The sequence below is a fragment of the Calypte anna genome, chromosome 7 (genome assembly GCF_003957555.1).
Source record: "Calypte anna isolate BGI_N300 chromosome 7, bCalAnn1_v1.p, whole genome shotgun sequence".
Taxonomy (NCBI): Eukaryota; Metazoa; Chordata; class Aves; order Apodiformes; family Trochilidae; genus Calypte; species Calypte anna.
This window is the reverse complement of record NC_044253.1, coordinates 6,163,958-6,188,111: the sequence shown is the minus strand read 5'-3', so window position 1 is coordinate 6,188,111 and position 24,154 is coordinate 6,163,958. Positions and strand designations below refer to the sequence as shown.

The following is a 24,154-nucleotide window of genomic DNA, read 5'->3' as shown; positions in this document are numbered from 1 at the left end:
AAAAATAAAGATAGGTTAGTGTTTGGTCCTGCAAATTCTGAGTGTTTCCTGATAGACTGTGGAAGCTCCCAGAGTTGTTTTATGGGATGAGGCCAGACTCTGCATCTGAACCAGAACACATCTTTGTATTAGCTGCTTCTAAATGAGCACTTGGTTTTAAGTAGCTGGAATAAATCTAATTTTAATTTACTGTTTTCATTTTCTTTTGCATTGATCCTCTTTTTGTAGAGATGCAATTGCAGACTTGCAGAAAGATGTTTTTCAAAGGGTCCAGATGGTATTTGCAGTTATTTATTATCATTAGCATTCACTGTATCTGAAAACAAGACTTTTGCCAGCTTCCATAAACCTCATCTGCTGCACTATTGTTTACAGTTTTTTTGTGTCTTCTATTAATATAAACTTGGGGCAATTTTGGGGGCTGGGTGTCTGTTATTCCCAGTATATGGCAAATTGCCATCTTATTTTGGGAATATTGCTTGGATAACAGTCATGTTATGATGACTTTTGATGGCTATGAGCAATCCAGCAAGGTAAATCATTCTGAAGAGAAGCATAATCAGAACAAAAATCATAATAATCCAATTGCAGGTATAAAAACATTACACCTTTCCATGCAGGCACACATGACTTTTCCTTTTGGCATCACTGACTGTGGGACACCACCATTCCTGTAGTTTGCCCTTTCTTATAGGGCCTGTATAAGTTGTTTTTGAGTTTTGAGAGTGAAGATGGTGCTTTAAGTCTGCAAAAATGAGATGTTTAGAAATTCATGGCTGTGATGCTGAGGGAATAGAATGTTATCTTCTTCTAAATTAAAAAGCCTGAATACATTCACTAAAGTTTTTCTGCCCCACTGCAGAGATATCAAAGTTGAAGTGGACTGTATACTAGTTGACTCTTAAACAAGTTGACTCTTAATTTTTTTTCCCTTCCTATTTTGGAAAGATCTGTATATTTCATAATATTTTAATACGTTTGACATAATTTGTGTAATTGTTTTCCACAATATTTTGTGTTGATTAGCATTTGAAACAAAGCAATACAGAGAAGAAAATAGGACACCTGTTTCAATTATACTACGGCACCAATTTCAACAATAAATCTTAATTGCAATCAGTCTTGATCAACCCACCTGTGTAGATTCCCTCATTTACAAGGAGGAGGGATAATGGAAGGGAAAAAAAAAAGAATAAAGAGAGAGAGAAAAAAAAAAGGCCAGAGCACTAACATGGATTATATTTAGTTCTTATACTTTGTGTTTTCAAATTGCTGTGCTATGTTAATTATTAGGAACAGCCACCTGAATTTCTGTGCTTTTCTCCAGGAATACTTCAAACTCCTGTTTACTTTCAGCTGCCACGTGAGCAGTTTCTCTTGATTCAGGAGGGGTTGTGCAAACAGCCACAAGGTGGAATTAATTCTGCTTTTATGCCCAAGCCCAGCAGGTGAATGTGTAGTAAATTCTTTTAAATGAATACTCGTTTCTCTGTGTGGGATAGGAAATCCATTGGATCCAATCTGTTATGTAGGTAACTTCATGCAGCTCTATTTTTATTTATTTATTTTTTAACCTTGAGACTGGTAGCTGCTGTATAATTCTCCATAGAGCTATACTGGGATGTTCTCTGCAGCTGTTTGCCAAGATGTCTCCCCCTGTTCTCACCTTCTTGGAGCTTCCTTAGAGTCACAAATTAATTTTCTTATATGCATAAACTTGAGATGGAAAAAAGTTGTGGGTGAAACAGTTCAAATTGGAGTAGAGGGTATATAGAAAAGAAAACCAAATAGCAATTTTTTTACATATTCATCTTGGATTTGCTAAGCAGAAAGGTATTTTCCAACCCAAACAAATCTATGATCTTTTTCTCATGACCTCTGTCATGGTTGGTTGGACATAGGTAAGGGATAGGACTATAGCCAGGGATTCAGGGTTTGGGGGAAGCTTTCTGATTTTATGGTGATTTTGTAAATTATTTCCAGGCATGCTGCTTCTTTTTCACATTTGTTTGCATTCCCTCTGTCTCTCTCATACTTCTTCATCTTACTTTCCTTCTTTATTCTCCTGAGTTGTTATTCCCTTTTTCTTCAGTGAGCATTAAGTGGTTAATTTTTTTTTCCACTTAATCTAATGCATTGCTTTTCATAGCTGCATTCTAGTTAAGTCTTTTGAACTCAAATCCTCATTGATTGTCTCATTTATTTTTTTTTTCCTGAGAACAATCCTGGTTGAATTTGTGTTTATTTCCTCTTTTCCATTGTAAATGGCTTGCTCTTTGCTGCTTCATCTTTTTTCATGATAGATCTTCACCTCCATTTGTCTTCATTGCTATTGCATTCCTCTTCTCTGCTATGGGGCTCTGATAATAGTGATGGACTGCTGCAATTAAATTTATTCCATACGCCACTGCTCTCCCTGACAAACTGACACTGCTCTTCTCCAATGTTCTTACCTGTTGACTGGCATTAAGAAAAGTCAACCAGGAGCCAGAGACTTCAGTGGAGTGTGACATTGGTCTCCCTGTAGTGACTGCACACAGCAAGCCCTGGATATTTTGAGGTATTTCTAAAGCTGGTCGTGCAACATGGAAAAAAAAAAAAAAAGCCCAAACAAAAGAGTCCCTGGTGCTGTGATGAGATGAACACCTTCCAAATGGTTCTAAGAAATTTCTCCTGTTGCTGGAGTTTGATTGTTGTTGATTTTAGATATAGAATTGCTGTTATCTGGTGAGGTGCCTAGGCCAAGACATAGTCAGCAGACAGCTTTGTCTGAGCACTGTTGAGTTGCCTTTAGCAAACTGGCATCCAGTCAATAGGAATTCTGAATTTACTGCTGTCTGTTGACATCTTATTCTGTTACAGGCAAGTATTTAATCAAAGTTTATTGTCATTCTTCTCTGAGATTTAAGTGGGACATAAAACTTTACGATTCGTATAGTATTTTAGATGACAGCTTCGTTATTTCCCCTGAATAATTTGAATTGCTACAAGGAGAAATATTGATGTCAAACCAGTAATTGTCATTAAATATGCAGCATTTTTGCAGCAGTCATTTGTGCAAAAAATAAATTTGCTGAACTTGTAGGTAGCAATGCAGAACAGCCAGAAATGCAATTCCTTCCTCTTGAGCCTTTTTCCACTGGGGAGGTTGCTCAGGGCTCCACACCCCTGTGCAAACCTGAACTATTCAGGGTAATTTCTCAAATTTTCTTTTTAAAAAATGAGCACGGTACAGTGGTGAATGGCAAAAGGAAGATACTTGTTATGTTATTGAGTTGATCTTTTGATCCCTGCTGCCTGGTGGGATTTGTCATTTTTTTTTCTCTGCTTTAGTTGTATCCAGTCCAGCAGACATTCCCTTTTGCTGGAGCCAGGAGGAACACCTCTGGCAGGAATAATTAAACTGTGTTGTAGGGGATGAGTGCACAGGTCACTGGGAAGAATGAGAATGATGTGTCAGAGCTCCAAGGCATTATGTAAAGCAGGCAGATGCAGTTTAATATTGAACTGATTCAGAAGGAAATGTTTCTGTGGATTCAGTGCCTTGCTGTGGAGAGCATTATTGAGGCCAATGGGAGTGGTTCTCTTTCTGAGATCGACAAGACAATAAGAAAATTAAGTTGTTGGAAAAAACGACCTCTTTAGTTCAAGCAGGGTTCATCCCTTGTTTTGTTTTCCCTGTTGGAAAGAATTTAATTTGCTTTTAAGATGAATCAAAAATTCCACTTAGAGTTGTATTTCTTTGTGTAGTTTCTTTGTTACCTTGTTAAGAAATTCAAATTAGGGACCAGTATTTATTAGCTAATATCTTTCAAAAAATGCCATGCTTTTGTCTTCTCTTTTGCAGTTATTATGCCCTGACTTTGGATGAAAATGGATTCAATCTTCCTATACTGAAATTATCATCTATTGAATATATCTTGTGCATTTACCTTTGATTACTCTAATATTCAAGTGTGAGTCAGTGAGTTAAAGTCATTTGAGGTGGTCTGGATGTTACCAATAAAACATTTTTAATAGGTATCTGTAACATGTTTCTTAATTAAACCTTTTAAAATGTTTTTAATTTTTTTAATTTATATTTTTTTAAGGAAAGCATGCATTCAGTAGGGCTAAAAACAAAAAAACAAGAAATAAAGGGTGTGTGAGAGAGAACTCTGGCTTTTGGCATGCTGGAGATGCCAGTTCAATTCTTTTACCTGATGTAGATCAGAGGTTGGGTCTGGTGTGTTGTGCCTTACAGGTGACTGCTAAAAGGCAGCCATCAGATTGTGTTAGTGTTAGTTGCCTGTGGTTACCATAAGGACAGAAGGCACTTCCCAAGGTTCATCTCAGTCTGAGCCCCACTTAGGTCTCACTCGTGTATCCTCAGAATTAGGATGCAACTCTTCAGTTCAGTGGCATCTCAGTAACAGCTGTGGACTTGCAGTGCTACAGCAGAAAAAAAAAAATACCCTTCAGAGTAAAGTGCTTGAGACTAATTTTGGGCACTTGGAAAGTGTCATGGGGAAGAACAGAGATGAAATGAGCAAGTCCATTTTATCTGAAGAGAGCCAACCAAGACAGTGCTGGTAACCTCTGGGGGAAGTCAGATTGGGTGGGCTGGATCCTGTCCAAGCTAACTAGTGGACCCCACAAAACCTAGGATTTTCTTTCTTGTTTTGTCTTTCTTTCTTTGAAAACACCTTTTATCCTTTTGCCTTTACTGAAGAACAGTGTTCTCAGTTATTCCAATATTACATCAAGTTCCAGGCAGGAACCAGTTTCCCATGAAGCAGGAGTTGCTCTGGGCTGTGATGTGACCAGGAGGACCCAGGTCCCTGGTTTGCCATCTGAGTTTAATTCCTGCTTATCACCAGATGAACTTCAGAGCAATGTCATGGGTTCTCCTCCAAAAAAATTCTAACAGTGACCAAAGTTGTAGTTGTCATGGTCAGTGTTGTCTCTTTCCCTGTATTTTCGGGAAGGAAAAGTGGCTTTCTCCAAGACTGGCACCCTTCCTGGTGTGGTCCCCCACATCATGGCTTTCCAAGGCTTATTTCATTTGCCTGCTGTCTTGAGATCTAAATGCATAAGTGGACAGAAATTCATATTGCATTCAAGTACATCATTTAGGTGCTTAAAGCTCTTAGTCTTATTTAGAATGGAAGAAAGCCTCCTCTAGAAAGATTGCTCAGAATATCTGAGATAAGCATTACACCTTCAAGGTATTGGTCGGACAATTTGGTAGCTCTGGAGAATTTAATATTCCCTACAAATCTGTGACAATGCATGAAGCACACTTCAGATGTATCCTGTAGTCATATTTTTCATAGAAAATGCAAGATTATTACCTCCCTTTGTAGCATACAGTAGTTTTCTGAGAATTCTCTGCCAGGTGGCTGAACATTCCCCTTCTGCATTAAGTACTACAGGCCAGTAATTAAACCTGAACACAACCAATAGAGCTGTAAAGTAAATCCAAGTGAGTGTTGAATTGTACCTTCATGCACGGGGTGCTAAACTCTTTATAGCAGAACTCAAAGCTTCCTTTCTTTGCTGAGGAACCATGAATTGCAGCCTCTGTTTGCAGAGTTTCTGTTGCTGTCACCTGCTGTGAAGTCAGGGTGAAAAGAAATGAAAAGGAAACCACATTTTGCTCCTTTGCCTCCTGTCTCCACAGTGTGGGCACTCAAAAATCTGTGGCACCTGGGCTCTTTGGTGGAGGAAGCCACCCCAAAGGAGACCCAAGTGTTTTGAGCCATCATCTCTTTGGAGTTCCTTGGGTTTTATAAAGTCAAATATCTGAAAGGGGTCCTGCAGCTTTCAGCAGGTGGGGCTTTCCCTAATGCTTACATCACTGGCATGATCTGGATTGGTGGAAAAATTTGGCTGAACGCAGAGTTTGGTGCTTCCTTTCCATAAGGTCTGTATAGTGAAGAAAACCCCTGGCATGGAGAGATAGGAGAGGAGAGGAGGGAAGAGGAGAAGAGAAGAGATGAGGGAAGAGGAGAGGGTGTTTTCATGGCCATTGTCCCTTCTCCCTCAGAATATTGACACTGAGTGTTCCCCTCCTTACCTATAAGTGTCAGCAGTGGGACAGCATGACAGATGTTTCACTCTACTCCACCAAAACCCATCACCTCTTGATGCTTCTGTAGCATTTGCTCCTAAAATCACACCTGCCCAGGATGCCCTCCTCTTGTCTGCTGCTCTACAGCCAGGCTGTCAAAATGTTAGCAGGGACTGTGCCACAAAAATGGCTCAGGAAGACAACTGCTACAAGGCTTACAGCTTTACCTGGGGTTTTGTGTTGTTCTCTAAAGATAATTCTTGTCCTTATGAGAGCATCCAAACCAGCAGTGGTAATGGGCTAATCAAAGGGCTGATGGATTCATCTTGGATGTGCAGGGTGCCCAACACAGTACCAAAGGATGGCGGGTGTATGGAGTGAGGATGTGGTCTCCTTTTTCTCACAAAGGTAAGTTTAAATAATAGTGCAAAGGCTGGGCCTATGCAGCCTTCCCCATGAGCTTAGACTAGCACAAGAGAAAAAGAGTATAAAAATTAAGTATTTTTAAACATATCTTGCAGTCTGATTGTCTGCTAGGTCCTCTGTAGCTTCTCATAATATGCATGAAAGCTTTATTTCTGCCTCAAGGCTGATGAGCCTGTCTTTGTTTAGGGATGCAAGTGCAGATAGTACCATGGTGCTATTGACAGTGACTCTCAGCCTCTTTCATTTATTCACTCAAACCTGTGTTGCCTTGCAAAAGCTGTAGTTCTCCCCCCAGTTATTATTGCAGCCTGGGCCACCTTGTACAGAGCCTGTTCCTGTAGAGTGAGGTGAAAGAACCAGTGGTTGCCATGATAATTTTTAATCATATTTTTTTCCCCTCCAGATAATTGAGCTTGGATAGTCATTATGTTTGTTCCTAGGTGCATAATTAAAGAAACCTCAAAGGAGAGCTTTGTAACTATTATAAGGGCAGAAGAGGAGGGAACATTCAGTGTGAGCTTGTTGTTTATAAATAGGTAGAGTTCACCTTCCAGAAATTTCAGGTAGGTAGCTGAAAATTCACAAGGGTCCAGAAACACTGAAAAATAGAACAGTGTAACAAAGTTAGTCAAGTTACTTCATTACTTAAATTCTATTTGTAAGATGTTAGGTGTAATTTGTACTAAGAGTTACATTTTATAACTTTTAGTTAATTATTTTGCCTTCATAAATCCTATGTAATTACTAAAATTACTGGAAATTTCACTTGTTATTTTAAAATCAAAGTTGTATTTTATTTTGCTTTTTTAAAACAATAATTCCAGGTGTTGGACTCCACATGACATCCCTCACATGCTTTGTTTTGCTGCTCATTCTGCTAGCTGTTTTTCTGGTTGGTAGATTTTTTTCTCCAGCAGGCCCCAGTGTCCTTTCTTCTTGCTGAAAGGAGTTTTGGGAAGATGCTTTTCATCAGGAAGAATGCTTTGGTCCAGGTCTTTTAGTTCATGTCCAACTGAAAGTATTTCTCCCTTGGATGGTCCATAGATTTGGATCTTGTAGTTTTGGAGAGAGAGGGAGACTCAGAAATATTAGTGATTCATTCTGATGAATTTGCAGGAGGACCAAAACATCTATTGGACACTTCTCTGGTCAACAGGCAAAAGAAAGCTGCCTTCTGTGAGGACCTGCACAAGTAGTTTTGTGGAAAATAGGTTCTGTAGGTGGAGATTGCTGGAAAATGTGTGGCAATCATCATCAGTTCTGTTGATAATGGAAATTACAGCATTCTATTGATTGAAGGCTCTCAATCCTTGTGCCTACCTGCTTTATAAAGTGGATGGAAGCCAAGATGTCACACACAAAACATGAAACTTTTTTCCTTTTTTTTTTTTCTTTGTTTTATGAAGAAATACTTAAGTTAGCTGTTCCAGTCCTCTGTGTTCAAGCCCAAAGCTGACCAGCTGCCTTTTTGTAGTATATTTCTCCATGAGCAGGTGGATGTTTGACATAGTATGTTCAGTGCAGACCATGGGTGTTGAATGGTGCTGAGCTTTCTTCCATGTCTCTCTTGTTTTGTTTGCTTCAGGTGAAGAAGTCCCACATCACCTCTGCTCAGACCTGCCCCGACCTGAAGTTGTGGCTTGTGAAATCCCTTGTGCAACAGACTGTGTCATCAGTGAGTGGTCCCCATGGTCCCCATGTTCCCACTCATGCTCCAGTAGAAATGCTGAGGGCAGTCAAAGCAGGAGTAGGTCCATCTTGGCCCTTCCAGCTGAGGGTGAGTAGTAAAAATTTTGGATTAATCACTGTTAATTCTTTTAATAAGTTGATTTGTATTCCTTGGACAAGCCATTAAGGTCAGAGCTAATTATTATTGTAGGGATGAGGAATGATACTTAATATTTGTACTTCATGCCTAGGGACTGAAAGGTTTTTGTGGGCTTGAGTTAATGTATGTGTCACTCAGAGAAATTCTGTCAGAGTTCAAAATTACTGACTTCAGCCTATGAATTATTTTGTATTGAGGGTCAATCTGGGTGTGAATTTACTTCAGGAGAGCTGCATCCTATACTAATGAAATCACTGCATGGCACAAACGTGTCATGTGAGTGTCTTTATTTAGAAACACATTAGTACCCATCTAGAAAAGAGGAGTGAGCTGTGAAAAATAAGGAAATAGAAAACAACTGGATTATTTTATTAATACATAAAATGTACTGACCTTGTTTTTCTGTTGCAGTAAGTAAATAGCTCTTGATGAACTCATATTAGTGAATCTTCATGGGCACATCATGTATCTGGGTTTTTATATATCATCATCAGTGACACAATTGTTTGCACAAACTATTTCATATTAGAAGTGCAGTCCTCTAACTACAGTTCTGGTAATTCATTAATACATTGGTTTATCACACAGGATTTGAAACGTAACACATCAAGGGCATAAAATATTCATAAAATGTGAACAGGTCTTACAGACTATTTTTGTTGACACAACAAAAATATCTACTATTGTCAACACTCTGTGCAGCTAATGCAGCAGCAGAACACTTAGATGTAAATCTAGTTAAGACGAGCTCTGCTAAGTGCTATTTTGTAAATTATCATTAAAACCACCCACTGTTTCTGGGGTAACATAAGGACCTGATCTTGCAAGCCCTTACTCATGGAAATGGTCTGTGTTCACATAAACATCCTTTTAAGCACTTGCAAAGAAAATTAGGACCCTTCAGGATGAGATCTGCTAGATAAGTGTCAACTGAATGATAATTACTACTAAAAATGTCTTCTCCAGAGAGAAGACTTAAAATGAAAAATGCAGTTGGCTTCGTATTTTCCATGGAAGTAGCAAAATGCAAATAACAGATAAACATGGAATTTTGAAAGTGTTGAAGCGGTGTCTAGGAATACCTCAGCTCAGTCATCTCAACCTGAAAACACACTAAATTAAAAATGGTGTGCTCTGAACTGAATGCTTTAAGTTTCTCAGGAAGGAATAATTGTTAGAACCAAACAGCCCAACTTTTTCTGTACATCTTTAGCAATGAGGGTAATGCTTTGCTGTGCAGGATCACACACCTGCATGCAGTGATTGTTTTGAATTTGTGGATAGTGAAAGTGGATTTATTAAAACAAGGCAATATTGCTACCTCCTTTCTCTCTCTCTTTCTTACTCTATGTCCTCTCTCAACTGAGGAAACATTAGCTGTGGCTTTCTTCTGGGTGCCATCCCACAGGCTGACCTCAGTTCAGACTTTTCTCTAAGCTGTTCACCTGATCCCAGAACATGACATCCAGGAGGCTGTTGGTGAAATGATGTTTTAACAGCTATTTCTTTACACAGCAAACTTGTGAAACTTGGTGCAAGAGGATATTGTGGAGGAAAGCAGTCTCAGAAGTTTTAAAATGGATTAGAGGAAGTGACAAGAAACAGGTCCATAAAAAGTCTGTGAATAGCCACTAGAATGGCTGGGCAGTGGTGGGTGGGCTGTCCTGCTTGCCTTGTACAGTAGTTGTGAATGAACTGCAGGAGCTCATGGTCATGTTGTTGTGCCTCTGATAAACAGCATCTTCTGCTTTAAGATTTATGGACAGACTGCTAAGCTGGGGGGACCATGTGGTGTTTCTTAGGTTATTAAATTAAAACTACCTCATTAATACTCTCCCTTATTCAGGAGAGCTTCCTTACTGTGGTATTCCTGAAAAAAAAAAAAACAAAAAACCAAAACAACAACAACAACAACAAAAAAAAACCCAAACCAAAACCAAAAAAACAACAAATACCTTAATTATTCCCTGGGAATCTCAAAAATTGAGTTAGATTTTTTCTTTTTCCCTAATGGACCAGGCATTTTGGCATTTTCTTGCTATGTAATTTTTTTTAACATGTACTCAAACACACAAGAGCAATGTCTGGTCTGCATTTTACCTGCCAAGTTGAAATCTTCAGGAAAGTAAGTTACCTGGGGTCTTTCTACTCCATCATCATGCTGAACATTTGAGAGACTGAATGCTGTGTGGAACACTCCATTTTCATGAAAAGACCAACAGTAATGTGACAGGATTATCCAAATCTGTGCTAAGAAATTTCCATCCCTCGCTTTCTTTTCTCAGTTCTATTACACTGTGGCCATTTGGGGTCATTGCTTTTCTGAGATGTGTGCCTGGAAAGGTGATGGACATCCCTTTGAGGAGCAATATGCCTTCATCTCCTTTTCATTTTAGTAAGGTGTAAAGGTGCTCTGAACCTTGTGGTGCCTGGTCCCACCACTTCAGGTCTTTTGAAACCTCCAACACTTCAGCCATGTCACAAGCTGCCGGATTCTCCCTCCTGCAAGAGAATGGATTTGATTTTAATCATTTTTACTTTCTTTTCTAATCCAGCAATGCTTACTGTTACAATTTCACTGCATTACTCCTTAGCTTTTGAGCTACAAACATCTGTTGCTTTCATGGGATAAATTCAGGCTGCTGGTGCGAGTGTTAAAGCTTCTGGGGAGGCTGCTCAGAGCCCTGTTATTTGTGGATTTACTACAAGTTGTTGACCAAGAGCTGTAGCTTAGCAAAATCTTTGGATGCCGATTTAAAGGATGCTTCAAAAAAGCAAAGGCTTCATACTCAAAACTTATCTTGCAGAATTTCCCCCTTGATTTGCAGAGGTGAGCATCAGTTGATACATTCCTCTACCAATCCAGCTCAGCTCTATAAGGCAGGGTGTCAACAGAGTCCAGATATCTGGGACAGATGTTCCTCCTTGGAAAATTAGCAAGGAGAAGGGACATAAAAATAATGCTTAATTTGTCTTTAAACCTAATTGCTTATTTTCTGAATGATACTGGCATTTAAATGAAATTAGCTTGGCTGTGTGTAGGAGTATCAATAAGGTAACTCAGAAAGATAGTTTGCCTATTTCTATTTCCATTGTATGTTGGAATGCAATTTTATGCAAGGATAGTTTAATGGGGAAACAATATTTTAGAAGGTTGTTATTGCAGCCATGAAGGTCAACAGCTTTATTTATTTATTTTCAAACAGGGAAAAAAAAAAAAAAAAGACATTAAGCAAACCTAACAATTTATTTTTCTACATCTTCCTTTAGCCACACACCGTAAGATAAAAGGTGATGATGTTATTTTGATGTTTTCCAGGTGGAAAAGCCTGCCCTCCTGACAGAGCCCTGCAGGAGCATCGTGCCTGTAATGATCACCCATGTGTACATTTCTTCTGGGAAACTTCTCCCTGGAGCTCTTGCTCTGAAGATGTGCTGGTGACTGCACTCAATGCAACCATGAACTGGAGCAGAGAAAACTCTTGTGGTGTGGGCATACAGACAAGGAAAGTCTTCTGCATGAAGAGCAGTTCTGGCCAGGTCACACCTAAAAGGTATTTAAAACAAGGTTGTTAATTATAATTTGCATATGAAAGCATTTTCAGCTAGAGGAGGGATCTGCAGCTTTGAAAATAACTGGATTTCATGACTAATTCTCCAGCTACTACTCCATGAAAGGGATACTAATATGTTATAAAAATAAATAGCTAGTCTGTTTTTAATTTTATGTGTATACCAAGAAAAAAATGCATGCTTCTAGTGTTGTAGATTTTTTGCAGTAGCTCCTCTGTTATTTTAATTTACAGTTTTCTGCAAATATTTTCCTGAAGGACAGGTGTGAGGGAAACATAAAGTACATCTGAGTGTAATGTTTGTTATTAACAGTGCTCTAATAAAATAGAAAGAATAGAGTTTGTGTTATATTTACACTGCAGTAGGGCAAAACCATATGTGTGATATATATTGTTGTAGTAGATTTATGTAGCTCTGTAGTGCGATACCAACATGAGAAAATTATGTATTCTGCTGTACAAATATTCTGAATTTTGCCTTGCTTTACTAAATAGGAGGAAAATAAGAAGCCCAGATGTTTTCCCCAGTACCAAAAAAAGCAAGACATCTCTAATTATTTTTTGCACTGTTAATGAGTCTAGAGACTTGCAACCAAGTTTTATTTCTTACTATAGCTCTCGAAACAATCCTGTTTGGAGAAGTAGACTGTGCTGATTTCAGTAAAGTTAATTTAAATTCTGGAGGTTAATGAGATTATTTAAATAAAAGGAAAGAAATCTAGTATTCATTTATATCTAGAATCCATTGATATGCTGTAACTTTACCTAATTAAACATATTGTTGGTAGAGGTAGATCATGTCTAAAATGGTTCTTCTGAGAATGTGTAAAGGGAAATGGAACTGAAGGGAGTAAGTAAATACTTAAATGAAGTACGTGAAGGGAAAACAGTTTCAGTGGTGGAAAATCCCTGCCAAAAGCGAACTGTGGGGTTTGTGGGGACTTCAGAATGGGACTTCCTTGGCTTTGGTGTAGCAGCATCAGAGCTGCAGTGTTTCCCATGTGATGGAGATTGCTGGACCAGCAGGACCTGCTGAGACCTTGCTTATATTACTCTTATGGTGATAATCCTACAAATAAAAACTTTAGACCTCTGCAGGTGTTTAAGAAAACAGTTCTTAGTGAAGGAATAACAACTCTGTGGAATGAAATTGTAGCTTGTTAGTGTTCAGGAGGGTCCAGACCTGTTGGGAGAGGGCATCCCCTCTCAGCGCCAGCACCGAGGATGCTGTATTTTGTGTTTGAGGAGATGAAACCTCAACAAAAGTAACGTTGGCTTTTGTGCTTCTGTGGTGAAAGTCTGCTGTTAACATGGCTTCAGAAATGGGATAAGCCATGTAAATAAGTAACCAGTGTGTCTTGGCATACTGTCTATTTTTTTTTTTTTTTTTGGATTCTGCATTTTTCCTGATTTCATGAAGAAAAAAGAAATGATATCTGAAAAAGGTGTAAGGCACAGAAAGCCAAATAAAACTAAATTTTTTTAGCAAAATACTTCAGCGTCTTCTGTTAGGAATCTGCCCTCTAGGACAGCCGTGGCTAATGAGAAGTCGTGTCTCTTTGTATCTATTTTCTTTTAAATTATACCTCTAAGCATCTTATTACTATCTCAGTAACAGGATCATGACTTAAAGATTTATTTTATTTTCTGTGAGGGTTTAGTGGCATAATCTTCTTTCACATGGGATCATTTTGGGTTACATGCATTACTAAGTATTTTTGAGTGATCTTTCTTCTGGAAATTAATAAGAATTAAAAAGAGTAATTCCCTTTCTGTTCTCCCACTTGAAATGCAAGATCTGCCTGATCCCAGAAAATTGTCCCTATTCCACCTGTCAAGTTTTTGTATGTTAGCTGAACATGTCTGAAACTTTTATTAGAATATGCGTGACATATTTTTCATTTAGCAGTTAAACTCATGAAAAAAATAAAAAGAACAGAGCTCTTCTTACTATACTACGTGATACAACTTTTAAAATAACAATTGAGGTCTCAGTCAAAGATCAGTTTAAGCTGTCTCTGTGCTTTGTAGGGTTTGAAGGTGGAGAACTTGCACATCAGACCTTACACAGAGTTGTAAGTGGTTTGAAGTCTGTTGCATGTTGTGTTAAACCAGAATGACTTCATAAACATAACTACTTGCTTTCTTCAGTAATAAATGTATCTATTTTGCTTCAGTGAGTTTGGTATTTTAGGCTTCATTACATTTAGCCTATAGTTGTCAAGTCAAGCTCCACATTTATTTTTTTTTATTGCTGTTTTTTTTCAGTTTTTGAAATGTACTAAATTGGGTTACATGAGTTCAAAGGAGAAGTAAAATGAGGCTTGCTGTGACCAGGAATGATATCTTTGGTACAGCACTACACTCCCAGCCTGTTGAGAGTCTTTGGAGTAAAACATTTTCTTGCAGTTTGTATTTTTTTATTACATTTTATCTTTGCTTTTGGCTTGATAGATGTCCAGAGTCCATCAGCCCTGAGGCTGTGCGGCCGTGTCTGCTCCCCTGCAAGAAGGACTGCATTGTTACACCTTTCAGTCAGTGGACTCGCTGCCCAACAGCATGCCAGCCTGGTAAGCCTTAAAGAAAAAGTCAAAATTTGGGGAAATATTAAAGAATTGGTCTAGATGTGTGTGGTAGTTGTAGTTCACACCAGTCAAACAATTTTAAGGCAATGAGTTTTCGACTTAGTGCACCTCATAGAATTGGCTGGGTTGGAAGGGACCTCAGAGATCATCAAGTCCAACCCTTGATCCACTGCTGCTGCAGTTCCCAGTCCATGGCACTGAGTGCCACATCCAGTCTCTTTTTAAATATCTCCAGGGACAGAGAATCCACTACTTCCCTGGGCAGCCCATTCCAATGTCTGATCACCCTCTCCATAAAGAAATTCTTTCAAATATCCAACCTAAACCTCCTCTGGCACAACTTGAGACCCTGCCCTCTTGTCTTGCTGAGAGTTGCCTGGGAAAAGAGCCCAACCCCCCCCTGGCTCCAACCTCCTTTCAGGGAGTTGTAGAGAGTGATGAGGTCTCCCCTGAGCCTCCTCTTCTCCAGGCTGAACACCCCCAGCTCCCACAGCCTCTCCTCACAGGATCTGTGCTGGATCCCTTCACCAGCCTAATTGCCCTCTTTTGGATGTTGGCACTGATGGGATCCTTGTGAGCAGATTTGGAGACAGAAGCACTCTTTACCTGCAATAAATTCCTTCTGGGTTTCAAAGCCAGAAATCCACTGTCCCAGCATTGTATGGCTATGCTTGGAATTGCTGCAATGTACCAAATTGCTCCTCTTAACCTGCCTATGTGTACGAACAAGCTTGTGCAAATAACTCCCATGCTTGGTGGCTTTTCAAGGACTGTGCATTTCTTTGATCTGGGAGGTTATCTTTTGGATGCTAAGTGTTTAGTAAAGTTTCTTTATAGGCATGTAATGTTGGTTTTTTGTGATAAATTTGTGTCTTTCACTAATTGTTCAGATGAAAGACTTTTCAGTTATCAGTATTTTTCATTATTCTTGGTGGCTTCCTTGCCCTCCAAAGTTTCTCAGTGGATGCTCTAGCAGAGTCCTTGTTAGGTTTTACAGGAAAATGAGCTTCTTTCTAAAACAGTGAATCCTGTTTTAATTAGCATTTATTTTTAGACTTTGAATGAGCTGCCTATGAAGAAGTAGAATAAATTACCTGGTAAATTACTTTGTTTATTAAATAATAGTTTACAATTAAAATGAGAAGAAATTAATTATTTAACCTCCTCGGCAGCGTTATCATTTTAATATAATTCTAAATTAAAACTTCTTAGATAGGGAGTTTGCTTATTGCTAAATCTGTTGTTGATATGGTTGCATTGCAAGGTTTTGGGTTTTTTTAATTTGCATTGCACAGTTAAAACCTCTGCATGATAATGAAATTTTAAAACCACTATACATATGTGAGATGTTAGGGGTTTGGTTGGTTTTGTTTTTTTGTTTTTTAATATATCAGTTGTATTTAATGAAACCAATATACAGATGGTGAATTAGTAAGCAGATCAAGCAGGAATAGGTATTGCCTGGCAGATTTAAAATTAAATATGTACCAGCATAAGATCAGAGCTTAGACAAACACGCAGTCACTAAATCAGCTTTACACAGAACTTTACCAGTTAAGCTGTTTGCAGTTTATCTCAGACACTGCGTCCAACTTTACTGTCTAACAATAAAAAGGTGACATTTTCCCTACATTTAAATGTCATCAGACAACAGGCTGTCTTCTGGCAAAAGATTATCTCGTATCTCCAAAGTGTAGACAGCGATGAACTTAGGGCAATAACAGATGGACAGACAACATAATTCACAGATGAAGTGCAATTGAATCCCAGCACCTGTTGGTGAGGCAGGAACAAGGAGGTTGTTGCAAGTTATTGATTCTCTGCCATTTCAGATCCTTAAAGGTGACAACTGTCTACCAGTCTCCTTCATAATACATCTGTTTTAATGGCTCTTTTAGGATGAATTGGAACAAGAATCAAAGAACTAAAATAGAGGTTCTGGAACATGAAATGGTTCAAATGAGCAGCATGTGGGTTTTCCTCTGTCACCAACTTTCCTCGTGTCCTGGGGAGGTGACTGCTCTCAGCATGGGTCAAGAGTAAAAGGGTTCAGGTTGCATGAGGGGAGGCTCAGATTAGACATTAGGAAAAAAATTCTTCACTGAAAGAGTGGTGAAGCATTGGAACAGGTTGCCCAGGGAGGTGGTGGAGTTGCCATCCCTGGGGTATTCCAAAAACAGGGAGATGTGGTGCTTCAGGAGATGCTTTAGTGGTTAAAGTGGTGTAGGACTGATGGTTGGACTTGGTGATCTTGAAGGTCCTTTCCACCATGATGTTTTTATAGGTGATGTGCTCTCTGGTCTGTCAGATTAAAAAATGAGGAGAGTAAAAATACCAAATCTGACAAGAAATAATGTTTTTTTATCTCCTTTCTGAAAATAAGTGGTTTCTATAAGGACCTCTACTCTTCTGGGTGATGGCTGTCCAGGGGCAAAGTTAGAAATGTCACTGTTGCTTAATTCTCTAAACAAATTTACAGGAAATGTAAGGCAGTAATTGTCTGATTTGTTTCCTCATGCCTTAAATCAGACTTGAAATGAAATGGAGTCAAAGTGGATAAAATGCATGGCATTCCACAAAAAGAAACTCCAGTGACCTTTCCTTTCTGTCAAGGATCTGACTCTTCCATTCTCTAAACAAACACCCAACCCGAGTTGGTCAAAGTTAAAGACTTATTATGCCTTCAAAAGCTTTTGTCTGAACAAAAATGCTGAAGGCAGCTCTTGCTTTGGTGGCTAAAATCCTGCAGAATCTCACTTTTTGTGTGGTCACAGTCTTGTATTGACCAGACTCTGCTTTTCCATCTGCTCAGCAGCAAAGAGGAGGAAGCTGCAAGTTACCTGTAGGAGTTTGAGGCATTTGGACAATGCCTTTGATAAAATGCTTTAAATTCTGGTCAGCCTTGAGGTGGTCAAGCTGTTGGACTAGGTGATGGTTATAGGTCCCTTCCAACTGAAATATCCCATTCTATCCTGTCCTATAAAATCTAGATCAGCTGTTCTATCAAGAGACAGAATTTGAGAGTGGAAAGCAAGGGCTTGGTCCATCATCTAACCATGGTTCTTCACCTCTCTGAGCATGGACAGGGTACTGTGGATGTCATGGGGGGTAAATATTTAGGAACCAGCAAGGGAGGAATGGGAAGAATTGATAGGAGGAGTCCTATGGGTTTGTGTGTAAGGAGGAGGCTGGTGGGACAGGGAGGTGAGATGGAAGCAGAGGAAGGCACCTCTGAACTTTTTAAACAGTGTTATCTGAGTTCAAAAGTCAAGGACATAAGTGTTAAGATTCTCTTGAGATTTCAAAACAGGAGGGCAGGCAGTCATAGGCATGCTTAAAATCAGCTGAAGTTTGGCTTTAAGAGGACAGTCCTATGTAATGCTAATACTCTGGAAAATCAGGCTATAGCAATTTTAACTCAGATATAAAAATTATGTTCATTAACATTTGTGAGGATTGCTGTAGAAAAGCCAGTGAGGAAATTCAATTTAAAAAATGGGGTTTGAGTAATGTGCAATAAATGTTGAGGATAATTTAGTTTCTTGAGGTGGAGAAGATTACTGTGGGAAGCTCATTTAGATTTGGTACTGATTAATATGAAGGAAATGTCTAAGATTCTAATGGTGGTAGATAATTTGAATGAAAAATCATCACAAAGTGATAGAGTTCACGAATCTTAGGAAAAGCCAAGGATGGGAATATCAGCAATGCATTTAAAAAAAAAAAAAAAGACAGACTTCAATAAACTCAGAGAACTGGTACCTACATCTGCTGGGAACATGCTTTATGCAGGTGAGAGTGTAGAGGACACAGAAGCTACCAAGATTTTCTGAAGGGCTGAAGACCAACTGGATTCTGCTTTCTCTCCTGATGCTGTTACGATAGAAAGTCAGCAGCACAGGGGAAGTGTCTGTAGCTCTGTATACAACTTGCATGTTGTTTGAACTTCCATGTTCATGCTTCAAACTATGTGAAGAAAACATCAAACACAGCTGGTGTAACCCTGTGTTTAGCTTTTCTCATCATCAGAGTCATTCAGAACCTTGTTTCCTTTTTCATTGGCAAATTGTTCCACTGACATTAGAAACAAGCATGTAACTGGAAGTGAATTAAAAAATCCAGTATAGGAATCAAGAATGCTAATGAAGCTGCAGGAGGATATTAGATAATGAGAATTACATAACTGGATTAGAAGGGGAAGCTGAGTGAAATATTTGTTCATTATTTATTGACAGACAAGGGAAACACAACAAGCAGAATGTGCAATTGTTGCTGTTGTTTCCTGTCTGCAGCCAGGAGAGGAATGGGCTAAAGAATAAATATTCCAATAAATTAGATGTTCCCATGTCAGCAGGGCTGTGTGAATAGAGAAGGAAGAAATAAAGCAATGCCAGAGCATCTAGTTTGTGTCTTCTGGGTGAGAAATGGCCCAGCTCTAAGGAACTAACTAAACCCAAGTCATATGAAGACAAAGTGAACTGACCAATCAACTGACCCTCTCCCTTGCCCTCACCCATGCCCCCAAATTAAAAAAAAAATAAAAAGTCAAGGAAATTATAGATTACTCATCCTAACTGCTGTTTTGAAAAACATAATGTGCTATTACTTGAGATGTAAACATTTCAAGAATCTGATTCTGTTAAAATGGCTTTATTTGGGTTCATTGAAAAAAAATTGTACCCAGCGAATTTCATCTCCTCCTTTGACAGTGTAGCTGCTCTAATTAGGGGAAGAGGTAGATTTTTGACACAGTAAACTTTTCTCAGGAGGCTGAGAAACAGTGACGTGAATGAAATCACTGTTAATGGGTGCTCAATTGCTTGAAAAACCTCACAGTGGATGTTAGTGTGAGGAAAGTCTGGCTCCATCTCCTTTGCTGCCTGCCATCAGGTATTGATATGCACTGATAACATCCCCCAGGTCTTCTCTCCAGGCTGAAAAGTCTCAGTTTTCTGAGTTCTCCAGTCCCTAAATAGTCTTTGTGGCCATTCCCTGGACTCAGTGCAGGATACCCCTGCCCTTCTCCTGTCCAGAAGTGCACATGACATCCAGTTGTCTCACCAGGGCTCACCTCCTCTGCCCAGCTGATGATGCTCTTCTTAGTACAGCCCAGGATGCTCTGACCCTTTTTTTGCTGCAAGGGCTCATGGTCAACTTGTCTGTCAGGATTCCTGCATCCTTCTTTGCAAAGCTCCTTCCTATCAGTTGGCTTCTAGATGGTTCATGATCAAACTGGAGCATGATCCAAGGAGAGTGCTACAGAAAACTATTCTTGCCCAAAATTGGTGTGATATTTTTCTGAACAGCTTGCATGCTCGACTAATAATGTTGGTGGGTGATGCAGAGCTGAAAGAGGGAGCAAACAGCAGCAAGAATCTATTAAATGATACTGAAATTATTGATTAATTTCTCAAAAAGGGAAGGAAAGATTGATTGCACAAAGATGGGATGGGAAGTAAATATGTTTACTATCTCAGGTGCCTCTGGAGATGTGATGGACAGCAAAATGAATAAAAGTCAGCAATTTGAAATCCTAAAACTCACATTGGGCTTGTCAAACATGTGCATGGTGTATATAAACCAGCAAAGCTGTTACTGTACTCTACACTGGTGAGGCTGCAGATGGGATCATGGGGACCATGTTGTAGGAAGGTGACTTATGAGAGATGAATAAATAGGACCTATGAAGAATTGGGCTTGATTAGGTTAGAGAGGTGAAGACTTGATGCAAGCTCTTAAGATATCATAAAGGCTATGCAACAGGCAAGAGAGCAAAATATTTTTTATGTCTAGATGACAGATAAAAAAGGTTTAGCCCCATTTGCAGGACCAATGGTTTGGGCTAGATATTAAGAAAAGGCTCTCTGTGAGGCAATCAGGCATCAGAAAGAAGGTTTTAGGAAGCTCTGGAGCTGTTTCAGATGGCTGAAGAAGCAGGAGGGGGATGGCCCTGGGACACTGATCCTGCACCAGGATAGCAGCTGGGATGAGCTGGATCCTGCCAGATCCAAACCCCCTTTATGGTGATCTCTCAGTGACAGCACGTGCTGGTGTGAAGGCTTTTAGATCTTGGTATTTTTAGCACCAACTATTTTCACTTGGTCTGTGCTTTGTGTTCAGGCTGTGGCTTTTCCCAAGTTTTGCTCCTGCTCTAATGCACTGAGATCTTGTTGCAGCAGCTTTGACCTTAGTTTGTGCTGGAAAAAAAACCTCATCAGTAGGCTAGTTTACACATCACTGTCCTCTTTTGGGTAAATCTGATGAAATCCACTGTTAAAAGATGTTTGCATGGTCTGGAATCCTTTCTGGAGTTCTGCTGAGATCCCTTTTCACTAGCAAGCTGGTTTTGAAGTGTGAATACAGTATCTGATGAAGCTCTAATGCCACACACAGTGGTTAAACCAACACACAGCTGGTTTAGCACTTAGCCAAGGATTGAGTTTTGTTTTAGCTATGGAGGTATGGATATAAATCCTAACCTTTGTCTTTCCTGCTGTATTCTGGAGTTTGGTTTTTCTGTACTATATTGCCAGGTGGATTGATCATTTTGCATCAGCTCAGGTGAAGTACAGAGCATCCTCTGTTGGTTGCAGTGATTTTCCTATCAGGAAGTTATCATCTGTGATTTCCAGACCCATATGGATGGGTAACTGACAGCAACTTCAGCCCACCAGAATGTGTTTTCAGAAAAAAAAAAAAAGTCTATTGTGACAGGTTGTTTTTGGTTTTTTTCTTTATTATTTTCTCCTCTCCAGGTGTTTGCTCATGTTTATTTCCTTGTCTGATTTGATGTTCTGTTAAATAAATATTTTTTGATATATCTCTCAGGCTACTGACTTATCAGCCTTCCAGGTGTGCTGTTCTGCTGAACTCCTGGTGAATTTAAAGCAAGTAACTTTTGATCCAACATACCATTCCCTCCCTTCTTTGGGGAGTGCCAGAAGGTCCAGGATTTCAAAATATAAATAAAATGTAAAGCATGTTTTTAACCAAGACAGCTAGATTGCTGACTTAGGGTACCAACTGGGTCTGGAAGGCAATTTTTTTTCTCTTTTACAGGCAATGCCACTGCAGTTAAGCAGTCCAGGTACAGGATTATTGTTCAGGATGCTGCCAATGGGGGACAGGCATGTCCAGACACCTTGTATGAGGAAAGAGAATGTGAAGATATTCCCATCTGTCCAGTTTATAGGTAAAAAGTCTTAGCTTAGAATATCTTGCTTGTGGATGTCTAATTCTCTAGAAATGACTCTTATGCAATTATCCTGTACAGTTTTCACCAGAAACCATAAAAACTGGAAAAATGAAGTTATAAACAATGTACTTTGCAAAATGTCTAAAAGAGGATTTCAAGGTGGAGTTTTCAGTAGATGAGGCATCATCAGAGGAAGCACCAATAGACACAGCTTCTGGAAATGGTGACTTCAGAGTTCAATGTGTTTAAGGAAGCTATTACTGGGAACTGTCCCTTCAGTGTATCTAAAAATCCATGTAAGCTATTTGGGGACCACAAGCACTCAACTGCTTTACTCATAATTGTGACCTTATTGCAGAAACTCTGTATTTTCCCCTGAGGCTCTCACTCCAGTGAGTAATACACACTTTAAAAAATTCTGATTAGCCAAATAGCACAATAGGGCAATTACTCACCACTCTTCATGAAAATTCTGTGGCCCATCTGTCATGCAGTATTAGTAAATAGAAAAGCATTCTATCTTTGCATATAAATCTCCATCCCACACATGGTCTCATGTAGGACATGGCCTCAGCCTCCCTGCAGCCCAGGGCTGGGCAAAGCACATCCCAACACAGAAAGCAGGTTGGGTTTAACATCAGTTGTACAGATTACAGGAGAACCTGATTTCAAAGCCCACTGAAGATGTTTCCTGTGTATTTTATGTGACTTTGAACCCTGCAAAAATGAGAAATGAAAACATGGTTGGAGGAATGATGTGGCTTTCTAGGAGGTGAACCTTGCATCCGAGTTCTAGTTCATAATGTTTATTTCAGGAGTAATTACAGCTTTTTGACTCTTTTTCCTTAAGTTTCTATAGTATGTCATAATTTATAACTGGTTTTGCCCAGAGGTGTTGACTGTTTTCCAGTTTTGACCACTTAACTTGTGTCTCCTCTCCTAGGTGGAAGACCCATCGCTGGGGTCAGTGTGTGCTGGTTCCAGATGTGGTGAAGCAGCCTGGGCCAGGGCAGAGGGAGGCTTGTGGACATGGGCTGCAGGCAAGGGGTAAGCTGGCTCTTTCCAGCCTCCAAATATTGAAGGTGTTGGAGTGTGACATTTGTGTCTGTCTCTACTCTTTTTCTTTATTTTGGAAACTGTGACCAAAGCACTTCCAATAAAGTGCCTTGGGAAGTGGACCCATTGTACAGTTTTGCTGCTGTGCTGGGTGTTAAAGAGTCAGTGGCCAGATAGTATTCTTGGAGTATACTTATATTTAATCTTGGTATTCAAGTATCTTTCCAGTAACCTGCTTTTCTGCCTAAAGATGAAACCTGTGGGCTATGAAAGATCCATCACTCTCTAGGCCTCTATGAAGTAACCCGTTCTTGGTGCTAAAAACTGAAAGGATAATTTCCTCATGATTTTAAATTTTATTAATAATTTGTATGAGGCCTGGTTTTCATTTAGGCTGTTAGCACAGTCAGTGTAGGTAAAGGCTTTGGGCTTCTGACCTTGGTGTGATTAATCACTTGGAAAATGCAGTGATCCCACTGTCTGAACAAAAGCATGGAGAAGAATTTCTCTGTTCAGGAGTGTGTGATCAGAGTCTGGTGGTTCCTGCAGATGGCTGGAGATTGGGCTGTTGTCAGACTCCTGGGAAATCTAATGAAACCTTTAACAAAAGGTTATTTTTATTGAGAAAAAGAGTTGCTACTCAAGTATGGTAACTGAAGAAGCTTGACATAATAATTTACTACTTCACCAGGGTAGAAACTGTTTTTTAAAGATGAAATTAATTTCTTGTATAATCTGGAAACAAAGGAAAAGTAAGAAAAGCCCTGACAGTATGTGGGCTGTATCTGAAAGAAGAAATGTGTTTTAAACTAAAGTTCAAAGGAATAAATATCTCCAACTGGATTTTGACCACAAAACCTTTCCACAAGGTTTTCAAAGACAGGTCTTTAAATTGAGATGTCCTAAAATGTATTCCTCAATCTCCATATGAAGAGAAGGTAATCTTGATGCTCCAGTAGGTGTGTGAACTTTGTATTAGTCTAACTCTGATGAAATTGGAAGTATAATAGAAGAGTATCACTCTTTTTTTTTTTTTTTTTCTTTGTGGAGAGTCCTCCAACAATTTCACAGGCTATGTACCATGTGTGGGGTAATCATGGAAAAGGAATTTCATAAATTCATGGATTTAAGCAAAATTTGTTTCAGTGCCAAGTTTGCTTTCTGTAATTAACTGTGGGTTTTGTAACCATTTTTTTTTTTTAAATATATATAATTACATCTTGTGATAAGACCAATCTGCTTTGTGTTACTGAGGGTGAGTGGGGTTTCAGGAAACTGAAAATCTCATTCTCAGATGAGAGCCATGGAGGAAGATTTTCAAGATGTTTCCTGCAAGCAATAGGAGTGATCTCCTTGGAGGAGGCAGCTGAAACAAAGCTGCTCACTCAAACCATATTGCTGCTGCAAAATAAGCTGCTGGGTTTTCAGCAGTTCTGTATC

The 24,154-nt window shown here is 39.3% G+C and overlaps 1 protein-coding gene across 1 annotated transcript in view; it reads left to right on the top strand.

Moving 5' to 3' along the window:
- Positions 1 to 24,154, top strand: part of THSD7B (thrombospondin type 1 domain containing 7B) — a 271,583-nt gene that overhangs the window by 103,924 nt on the left and 143,505 nt on the right. The window contains exons 7-11 of the mRNA XM_030454359.1: positions 8,064 to 8,255; positions 11,626 to 11,860; positions 14,333 to 14,448; positions 21,523 to 21,655; positions 22,602 to 22,705. Of these exons, the coding sequence (XP_030310219.1) occupies positions 8,064 to 8,255; positions 11,626 to 11,860; positions 14,333 to 14,448; positions 21,523 to 21,655; positions 22,602 to 22,705 (780 nt within the window). The remainder of the gene's footprint in view (positions 1 to 8,063; positions 8,256 to 11,625; positions 11,861 to 14,332; positions 14,449 to 21,522; positions 21,656 to 22,601; positions 22,706 to 24,154) is intronic.